This window comes from Piliocolobus tephrosceles, chromosome 17 (genome assembly GCF_002776525.5).
Source record: "Piliocolobus tephrosceles isolate RC106 chromosome 17, ASM277652v3, whole genome shotgun sequence".
NCBI classification, from domain to species: Eukaryota; Metazoa; Chordata; class Mammalia; order Primates; family Cercopithecidae; genus Piliocolobus; species Piliocolobus tephrosceles.
Window position 1 is genome coordinate 18,202,139 of NC_045450.1, and position 11,158 is coordinate 18,213,296.

The 11,158-nt window shown below is 45.0% G+C and overlaps 1 protein-coding gene across 1 annotated transcript in view; it reads left to right on the forward strand.

The window, feature by feature from the left end:
- The window catches only part of CLEC19A (C-type lectin domain containing 19A), a 25,288-nt gene extending 14,735 nt beyond the window's left edge, over positions 1-10,553 (forward strand). The window contains exons 3-5 of the mRNA XM_023189710.2: positions 3,377-3,470; positions 7,148-7,280; positions 8,606-10,553. Of these exons, the coding sequence (XP_023045478.1) occupies positions 3,377-3,470; positions 7,148-7,280; positions 8,606-8,685 (307 nt within the window). The 3' untranslated portion in view covers positions 8,686-10,553. The remainder of the gene's footprint in view (positions 1-3,376; positions 3,471-7,147; positions 7,281-8,605) is intronic.
- The last annotated feature ends 605 nt before the right edge of the window (positions 10,554-11,158 follow it).

Sequence of the window (11,158 nt, forward strand, 5' to 3'; positions counted from 1 at the left end):
AAAAAAAAAAAAAAAAAAAATTAGCCTGAGGTGGTGGTGCACACCTGTAGTCCCAGCTACTCGGTAGTCTAAGGTGGGAGGATCACTTGAGCCCAGGAGGTTGAGGTTGCAGTGAGCCATGTTCATGCTACTGCACTCCAGTCTAGGTGACAGAGCGAGATCCTATCTCAAAAAAAAAAAAAAAAAAAAAAATAGAGAAAGGGTTCTTTATCTTAGTTTCCAAATGCATCTTGAATCCACACATCTCTTCCTCCAACAGATGTGTTGAACAACCAGTGCATTTTCAGTGGGGCTGAGAAATATACTGAGATAGTCAGGGTCCAACCAGGAAAACCAGAAGCACTACGGGTATCTAAAACAGATAATATAGGCAAGTGCTGGAAGCTCAGAACTTAAAAGGGAGTAGTGAGGCAAACTAGGGACACATAGGAGCAGAAAGCCAACTCCATGCCTCAGTTGGAGGGCAGGCCAGTCCTATGGGTGCTGGAGCCACGGAGGAGAGGCAGCCTCTGCCAGAGACTCCGAAGCAGAGGGGGAAAGAAATACTCTAGTTTCTCCCTCCTACCCATCTGCCAATGACTCGTAAGTGCCTTCCATTAACTGAAAGCCAGCTAACATGGAGCCCTGTGAAAGGCATTCTTCAGGGATCAAACCTGCTACGAGAGTACAGCACAGTAGAGTTGGCACCTGTAAGGACAGAAGACATCAATTCTCAAAGAATTCCTAGTCCGTAGAGGAAAATGAGATATATGCAATAAAAAGCGAATGCAAAAGTGATTTCAAATCAAGGCTTTTCTCTAGACAGCCCTCATTGAAATTGCAACCTCAATTGCATCAGAAGGACCTTGAACATGGAGAATCAAGCTAACCAGCCAGCCCCTGGGGGAAGAGGAACTTTGGACTACAGGTGGTCAAGCATTGGATAGAAGATATTCATGGAAGCTTTCCTGGAAGTACTGGTCCTGGATCAGGATCTTGAAAGATTGGGAAGCTTAGGGAATGAGGGCAGCAGATTTTCCAAATGAAGAAAGCTGTGGGGGACCGTATGAGCATTGATTAAGGGCATTAGAGTCAGGCAGTTCCAGATTCTAGTCCCAGCTCCATCACTTCCTACGTGCACGATCTTGACCAAATCACTTAAACTCTAAGCCAAAGAATTCTCAACTTGGAAATAGCAATCATCACACTGATCTTTTAAAGTTGTGAGGCATTAAAGGTGATCATGCATCTAAAGTCTTTATACAGCTTTTGGATAACTCCATGCCCAGCAGTAGGAGTCATTATTACTTTTATTAATTACAATACATTATAATTCTGCCTCGAGGAGGCCAGTTTTTTTTAACGTTCCATATCAGTTCATCTTTCTGAGAGTGAGCAAGGCTTGTCTCACTCTTCCTCTTTCCTTCCTCTCTTTTGCCTTTCCTTCCCCCCAAGAGTATATGTCAAGTAACTCCCTGCATGTGGCTGGCTGGAGCACTGTGTTAAGACAAATTCTGAGTGCCAGAATTCTAAGCGTTTCTAATCTGGAATGAATTGGTAATCAATTCCACTTCACTAACACAAAACTAAAGAGAGTAAATATGGGTGCTTTGATTTACTACCAATGCCTCAAGAAAAAAGAAACCTTCTAATGGTGGGTATTTTAGATAAGGTGGCAGTCTTCAGAGAGCAGTCATTTGGAAGAAGCTGACGGGAGCAGATACACCTTATGGCAACATAAAGGGTACCTCAACATAGTCCTGTTTTGAAGTGAATTATTGAAGTTGATGAGAGAAGATACACGTTGTTGGAACACAAAAAGGTACATGAACATGGCCCTGTTTTGAAGTGAAGTTTTAGATCTATGGCTGGTTATTATCATTCTGTATTGACTTCTTTGACAAACTAAAGTTCACCTTTTAGTGGCATGTGGAAGCCAATAGTGGGAATCATTTGTTCCGTGGGATCTGTCATCTGGATCTGTGAACGATTTGAGTGAAGTGTGCCTACCAGTTGTCCATTTGCTGTCACATCCCTTGCCTGTTCTTCTAACCTCTACAAAATACCTTTTTCAGGCTCATTGATATGGGCCCTGGACGAGAAGTTGTCTTGGCTTTCCTTCAGCATCTTCAATGCAACAGCTCCAAGTTTTGTGTCCAGACATGGCTACAACCTAAGGAGAAAGGGCAGTGCTAGAAACTTGGGTCTTCTCTGCATACCTCCCTCCTTTCATTGTGGAGAAAAATATTTCCAAGATGTCCCCACAAACGTTGCCTTAAATCTAACTGGCCATGCTTGGTCATATGGCCAGTGTTAGCTGCAAAGGGAGCTGGGAAAATAAAATTTGGCTTTTCTGGGTCATAATGAAGGCAATGGGGTAAGGGATTAGGAATGGCTATGGGATAGACAACCAGTAGTATCTGCCCCAGTGCCTGTTTGCTGTGAGAATGAAATTAAAATTAGTTCATGCACATAAAACACTCAGCACAGTACCTGGCATGAAGTCAGTGCTCAAGAAACATTTTAATGATAGGATGAAAAAATTATGTGTTCATTTTTCTACCTTTCTATCTGGTTATCAATCTGTCTACTCATCTATCCATCTATGTATTCATTCATCCACCCACCCATCCACCTATCCACCTACCCATTCATCCATTTGTCTGTCTATCTATCCATTCATCCATCCATTCATTCATCAATCTATCCATCTATCTCTACTTCTTTGTTGTTTTTGGCAGTGGACTGTCACCAGGGCCCTCCACTGATTCCTTTGGATGGGTGAATTATTTGATAAGCTCTTTGAAATAGAGGATAAGAATCCCCCCAGAAGACACCCATGACTTCTAAGGATGGTGGGTTGTTAACTGAGGGGCTTGGTTTTGCTAAGTGGGCAATGCAAGTTGAAGCCTAGAACTGAGTTTCCCAGGAAAACAGAGATTTTGGAGATGGTATGTGAAAAAAGACTAGGACAGAAGGGGATATATTATAAAAGGGCAGTGTAAGGAGGGTCTTTGAGAGAGAACAGTAATGACTAGTGGAAACTTTTATTTATTTATGTAATGTGTGCAATGCAATGTAAACTCCTTTCATTGTCTCTTCATGATATCTTCAATATAATCCACCTCATTTGCTAGTGTTTTTGAGACGGATTTACATTTTAAGGGATGGGTAGCAGTACTGAGTCCTTCTTTAAACTGGCATAGGTCAAATCCAGAGATGCCCATGTAGGACCTGCCACATGTGGGTGACTTAATGAAAAAATGAAGGCCAAATTGGATTATATCATCTATTTACTTTGGTCCAGGAAGGTAAACAAGGATTGCTTTCGATTTTTGACTCTATTCTATGAAAAGAGGCAATGAGGAACTAGCTACTATGTTTCTTAAATTCACAGCTGGGAGGAGAATGTCTTTGTGTATGACCTCGTGAACAGCTGTGTTCCCGGCATCCCAGCTGACGTCTGGACAGGCCTTCATGATCATAGACAGGTGAGAAAGCAATGGCCATTGGGCCCCCTTGGAAGCTCCAACCAGGATTCTATTTTGATTTAATAAGCCTTTCACATCGGTGCCAGGTCACAGCTATGCACACAGCACACAGAGAGAAATCAGACACCAAGATGCCACAGTTAGAGCATGACCAATTTGTGAAAGACATTTAATGATGTCCTACTAAATGATGGGAACACATAGCATGGTCAAAGAAACCTGTTTGGCTAGGATTCTCTTAAAAAAAAAAAAAAAAGACACTAGGCGGAACATGGTGGCTCACACCTGTAATCTCAGCACTTTGGGAGGCCGAGGTGGGCAGATCAAGAGGTCAAGAGTTCAAAACCAGCCTGGCCAACATGGTGAAACCCTGCATCTACTAAAAATACAAAAATTAGCTGGACACGCAGTGGTGGGCTCCTGTAATCCCAGCTACTCAGGAGGCTGAGGCAGGAGAATTGCTTGAACCCAGGAGGCAGAGGTTGCAGTGAGCCGAGATCATGCCACTACACTCCAGCCTGGGTGACAGAGCAAGATTCCATCTTGCGGGGGGGAAAAAGACACTAAAACGTGATTAGATGTGCAAGAGATGTTGGAGGGGAAATATTTGTGAACGAAAAGGAGGAAGGAGGCATAAGTAGGCAGGGAAGGACATCGGACAATGCCGTGGATCTAAGACAAGTGAAAGGAGATCAGAGAGAAAGGACTGGGTAGGGAGAGCCTCAGATCACAGCACAGTGCTGAGAAAGTCTTGGCTAGGCCAGTGGGGAGTCCCCAAGCAAAGATGCCCAAGACTGGAATCCTGCGCTGGGCAGGAATGCGCCAGCACCATTACCCCTGATATGCTGAGTCACTCACTGGGAACAGCCTGGAGGAAGCATTGTCTCACTGTGAATGCAATGGTAGCTCCAAAGAGGCAGAGGCATGTCCTTATCACAAACAAGGCAGTGAATCCAAAGTGGCAGGAGAGCTGGAGCTGTCCATCAACTCTGCTTTCTGCTGGTCCTCCTGAAGGTGATCTGGGCAATGTACTTCTGTGGCTGCCACAGCCTTCCTGGGTAAGAGATACTTAAGTTAGAGTCTAATGGGTAAATAGGAGTTAGACAGAGATAGTATATTCTAGGTAAAGGGAACAGCATGGGTCAACATCCTAAGGAAGGGGAGGTCGTGGCACATTCAAGCAAGTTAACTAAGGAAGACCATTGTGGTTAGGGCACAGAGTGGGCTAGGGGTGGGTGTATAATAAGGCTGAAAAGAGTAGCTTGAACCAGATCTCTGCAATGTCATAGCAAACTCCACCTGGAGATTTTTGTCCTCAAACTTTTCCTAGGCAGACTGCATACTGAGTCTGTATTTTGCATGCATGCTTCTTGCCTTGCTCAGGGCACTATAGGGAATAAGGTTCCAGTGCCAATTCCTGTTCTGCCACTTACTGGCTGGTAGGTGACTTTATGCAAATTTAACAAAAAAAAAAAAACCTCTCTGAGCCTCAGTTTTTGTGTCTGTAAAATGGGGATGAAAATAACAGTGCCTTGTGAAAAGAAAAACAAGTGAGCTGATGTATGTAAAGAGCTTACCGTGGTGCTTAGCATACTAAAAGAACTCATTAAGCATGATGAAAACTGCTGTTAAAGTAGCAGAAGTAACAGTGTGGTCAGACCTAACATTTTTTGTTTTCTTGAGACGGAGTCTCGCTCTGTTGCCCAGCTGGAGTGCAGTGGCACAATCTCGGGTCACTGCAAGCTCCACCTCCTGTGTTCACGCCATTCTCCTGCCTCAGCCTCCCGAGTAGCTGGAACTACAGGCGCCTGCCACCAAGCCTGGCTAATTTTTTGTATTTTTAGTAGAGACGGGGTTTCACCATGTTAGCCAGGATGGTCTCGATCTTCTGACCTTGTGATCCACCTGCCTCGGCCTCCCAAAGTGCTGGGATTACAGGAGTGAGCCACCACACTCCTGTCTTTTTTCTTGAGACAGGGTCTTGCTCTGTTGCTCAGGCTGGAGAGCAGTGGTGCAATCACAGCTCACCACAACCTTGAACTCCTGGGCTAAAGCAATCCGCCCAACCTAGGCTCCAGAATAGCTAGTACTACAGGCAGGAACCACCACACCTGGATTTTTTGTTTTAATTTTTGGTAGAGACAGGGTCCCACTATGTTGCCCAGGATTGTCTCCAACTTCTGGCTCCAAGTAATCCTCCCACCTCAGCCTCACAAAGTGCTGAGATTACAGGCATAAGCCACCATGCCTGGTGATGTTTTAAATCAATAGACTTCAACTGGACGGAACACATAGAGAAGTTATAATTTTAAAAACACTAAAATGTCCATTTATAATAGCAACTCTAAAATTGGATTATAACTACATTAAATGAGAGTTAAAGAAACTTGTATTAAAAGACCTAATAACAATAATAACAAAAAATACAGGAAAATTGCTTTTTTTCTTCTTTTCAGAGCTAGGCACCATGTGTCAGGCATTGTACTAAGTCCTTCACGTGCTTTAATTTGTTCAACCCTCACAACAACTCTCTAAAGGACATATTAATTCCACCATATAGATGTGGAAACTGGGGCTCAGAGAGGTTAAGTAACTTGCCTAGGCCGGGCGCGGTGGCTCAAGCCTGTAATCCCAGCACTTTGGGAGGCCGAGATGGGCGGATCACGAGGTCAGGAGATCGAGACCATCCTGGCTAACACAGTGAAACGCCGTCTCTACTAAAAAATACAAAAAACTAGCTGGGCGAGGTGGCGGGCGCCTGTAGTCCCAGCTACTCGGGAGGCTGAGGCAGGAGAATGGCGTAAACCCGGGAGGCGGAGCTTGCAGTGAGCTGAGATCCGGCCCCTGCACTCCAGCCTGGGCAACAGAGCGAGACTCTGTCTCAAAAAAAAAAAAAAAAAAAAGTAACTTGCCCAGGTTGCAGAGCTAGGCAGCAGGTGGACACAGGACCACAAGCTCTCGTCTCTCTCTCAGAAGTAGCATGCTGTTCCCATTACATGACGTGAGCTCTGTAATCATCAGTGCTTTGGGGATACTTTTCTTAAAACTTAAATAAATGGAGAAATGGCTCTTGTTCCTGGACAAGTTGGAAAGACGTAGTTCTTTCCACAGTTAATTTGCACGTTTATTGCAACACCAATCAAATTCCCAACAGGACTTTTCTTGCAATTGGACAGAGCAGTTCCACCTCAGGCAAGAAAAACACGGACTATTTAGACAAAAAGAAAACAGATGGAGAGTGACTTCCATCCACTGGCAAAGTGTAGTAGTTAGGGGTCTTGGGTACTTGACTCAGATAGACCTGGGTTTGATTCCCAGCACTAATACTTGATTTGCTGTGTGAATTTGGATAGACCAATCTGAGTCTCAGTTTTCTTATCTGTAAAATGGGGCTGATGATGCCTGCTTTTCAGAATGGTGAGGATAAAACGAGTAAAGTGCCTGGCATGGCACATAATAAGCCTTCAACAAATGACAGCTAGTAATAGTAGTTATAAGAGCAGTAGTATCAGATTGGTAGCAGTAGTATCAGATAGCAGTAGCCTCAGTGAGGACATCTGTGCAGAGGTGTTAAAAATTGAGTTGCTGAGATGTCTGAGCTGGAGCTGGCTGGCTCAAATGCCTGATCTTCTTCTCCTTGGCTTGCTGCTTTGACTCTCTGTGTCTAACCCTCCCAGGAAGGGCAGTTCGAATGGACTGATGGCTCATCGTATGACTACAGCTACTGGGATGGCAGCCAGCCAGATGACGGTGTCCACGCGGACCCAGAAGAAGAGGACTGCGTGCAGATATGGTACAGGCCTACCAGTGGTGGGTACCCCTGAGACCAAGGCTCTTGCAGGGGTGCCTGGGAGGCATCACAGGTGGGGAGGGCGGAGAAGCGCCTTGGGGGAAGAGGAGCACCCGATGGCCTGAGACTGGCAAATTGTTCAGCACCTTGGAGACCAGCTGAGGTCACCAGGGTGTTGGGGGCATGGCCATTCTCCACAGTGGATATGCTTTAAACAACATTAAATGGGGTTTGGTTGACACCTAGACTCCAACTTGGATGAAAAGACATTATAAATAGAAGCATGGGGGGAAAAAGACTTGCATAGAGAGTAGTCAAGGGGTGGTGCTTCCATGTCAGCTCACCAACACGCCAAAGGGCAAGCCCCTTCCCCAGGCTTATGCTACTGAATATTAGAAGCAAGCCACACCTGGGGTGGCATGAAGGTGTACGTGGTGACAAGAGTATAGACCTGGATTCAAAGTCTGGCCTCGTTGCTTTCTAGCTCTGTGTCCTTGCAGAGAATTACTTATCCTCTCCGAGATTGTTTCTTCTTCTATAAAATAGGCTTGATAATTTGTCCTACCTACAGGACTGCTGCGTAGATTCAAGGAGGCACAGTTGATATAGCACTGTGGCAAGAGCATGGACTTGGGAGTTGACTGCCCTTGTGTGAACCCCCGCTCCACGCTTAATGTGTAGCCCAAAGAGAATGCCTTAGCCTCTTGGTTCCTCAGATTCTTCGTCTTCAAAATGTGGCTAATGATACTTAACTCACAGGTTAATGCGAAGAAAGAAAGAAGACAGTGTTCATAGAATAGCTGCCATGCTCAGTATTCGGTATTAGCAATCACCAGCATCATCATGAATCATCACTTTCACACCAATCTTAATAGAAACAATATTCCCATTTTGCTGATGAGGAAAATGAGGCTCAGAGAAGTTCAGCAACTTGTTCAAGGTCACACAGCAAGCTAAGTAGTAGAGCTGGGTTTCAAACCTAGATCTACAGAACTCCAGACCCAGACGCTTAATTGTTATTCCCTCTTTGCTCTTTTTTCTTTTCCTAATTAGGGGAGGGAGGTAGAGAACAGCTTATTTTCCTGGGAGCCCTCCTGGAGCCTGGTAGCCACAGCTGGGCCAAGCGTCTGGCTGAAGTTCGTCCTCCCATCCAAGGTGACAAGCCAGGATCAGCTTTATGCAAGAGTAAGGCTGGACACCAGGCTTGTCAAGTATCAGCAAGAAAGGGCTGCCAGTGTAGACACGAGGCCTACTGGAGAGGGCTTTTACTTCAGAGGAGTGGTGGGATTACTTTTATCTTGGCGGATGGATTTTCACCCAGATTCTCTGCTTCTTTCCCTCACAGCTCTGAGATCGTGGAATGATAATACCTGCAGCCGGAAGTTCCCCTTTGTCTGCAAAATCCCATCTCTGACCATTCATTGATCCTGTCTTATCCTACTGAGGTGAGGGCAACTCCAGTATCACCTTGTAGCTGTAGCCAGTGTAGAACTGACATTGAATACATGTAAAACAAACATGGGAGGTTAATCTCTTGGACAGAGATTTTAAACAAGCAGATCTTAATTATACAGGGTGGTCACTTGGCCAAGTGACAAGAAAGCCAGCTCAAATTGGCTTAATTAATTTTTTTAAGTTTTTTTTTTTTTTAATTGACCCAAGTAACAAAAATCCAGGGGTTTTTCTGATTCCGAGTTGAATCTCACTGGCCTGGCTCAGGTCACATGCCCACCCTGAAACAATCACTTTGGCATATGCTAAGTGACTAGCTCCTGCTTAACTGCACATCTTTGGAAAAAATGGGGTGGGAGTCACATCATCAGAGGGGCTGGGAGTGGGGGAAAGTGGGAGGGGGTGTTGGTCAAAGGATACAAACTTTTGGAAATAAGATTAATCAGTTTGGGAGACTTACTGTACAGCGTGGTGACTATAGTTAATAATAATGTATTGTATTCCTGAAATTTGCTAAGAGAGTAATTTTTTTTTGAGGCAGGATCTCACTCAGTTGCCCAGGCTGAAGTGCAGTGATGCAATCACAGCTCACTGCAGCCTCAACCTCCCAGGCTCAGGTGATCTTCCCACCTCCAGTCCCTGGAACAGCTGGGACTACAGGGTGCTATAGGCGCGTACCACCACATCTGGCTTTTGTATTTTTAAAAAAATAGAGACGAGGTTTCATCATGTCGTCCAAGCTGGTTTCAAACTCCTGGGCACAACGGATCCACCCATCTCTGCCTCCCAAAGTGTTGGGATTACAGGCATGAGCCACTGCGCCCAGCCAAGAATACATCTTAAATATTCCCACCACCACATGGGCTCAAAGATGAGGCTGGTTCTTCAAAGGAAAACAAAAATATTCCCAAACTCATAAATTGCTGGTGGGAATATAAAATAGTGAAGCCACTGCAGAAAAGTTTGTCAGTTCCTCAAAAAGTTAAACATAGAATTACATCTGATCCAGCAATTCCACTCCTAGATCTAGACCTGAGAGAATTGGAAACAGGTATTTAAATACAAGTGGTCGGCCAGGCGTAGTGGCTCATGCCTGTAATCCCAGCACTTTGGGAGGCTGAGGAGGGAGGATCACTTGAGCCCAGGAGTTGAAGACCAGCCTGGGCAGCATAGTAAGACCCCATCTCCATAAGAATTTTTTTTTTTTTTAATTAGCCAAGCATGGTAAGGCACATCTGTAGTTCCAGCTGTTTGGGAGGCTAAGATGGGAGGATCACTTGAGCCTAGCATATCAAGGCTGCAATGAACCATCACTGTGTGACTGCACTCCAGCCTGGGTGACAGAGCAAGACCCTGTCTCAAAAAACAAAAACCAAAAAATATGATCACAGCAGCATTGTTGATAAAAAAAAAAAAAAAAAAAAATGAAGACAACCCAAGTGTTTACCAACAGATGAATGACTAAACACATATGGTCTATTCATAGGGTGGAATATTATTCAAGCATGAAAAGGAGGGAAGTAACCATAGATACTACAACCTGAATGAACCTGAGAAACATTATGCGGCCAATCACAAAAGACCACATGTTGTATGATTCCATATATATGAAATATCCAGAATAGGCAAGTCTGTAGAGACAGAAAGTGGATTAGTGGTTGCCAGGGGATGTGCGGAGGGGGCATAGAAAGTGAGTGCTAATAGGTATGGGATTTCTTTGTGGGGTGACAAAAATTCTCTGCAATTAGACAGTGGTAATCATTGCACAATATTGTAAATGTACAAGAAGCCACTGAACTGTACATTTTTAAATAATAGTTAAAATGATAAATTTTACATTATATGAATTATTTTATTTTATTTTTTGGAGACAGGGTCTCACTCTGTTGCCCCGTCTAGAGTGCAATGATGCAATCACCTGTCACTGCAGCCTCGACCTCTCAACTCAAGTGATCCTCCTGCCTCAGCCTCCCAAGTAGCTGGGACTACAAGAGCACACCACCTCTCCCAGCTAGGTTTTTGTAATTTTTTTTTGTAGAGACAGGGCTTCCCCATGTTGCCCAAGCTGGTGTCAAACTCCTGAGCTCAAGTGATCTGCCTGCCTCAGCCTCCCAAAGTGCTAGGACTACAGGCGTGAGCCACTATGCCTGGCCCATTACATGAATTTTATCTCAATTTTTAAAAATGTTACCAGGGCCGGGTGCGGTGGCTCAAGCCTGTAATCCCAGCACTTTGGGAGGCCGAGACGGGTGGATCACGAGGTCAGGAGATCGAGACCATCCTGGCTAACACAGTGAAACCCCGTCTCTACTAAAAAATACAAAAAGCTAGCCGGGCGAGGTGGCGGGCGCCTGTAGTCCCAGCTACTCGGGAGGCTGAGGCAGGAGAATGGCGTAAACCCGGGAGGCGGAGCTTGCAGTGAGCCCAGATCCGGCCACTGCACTCC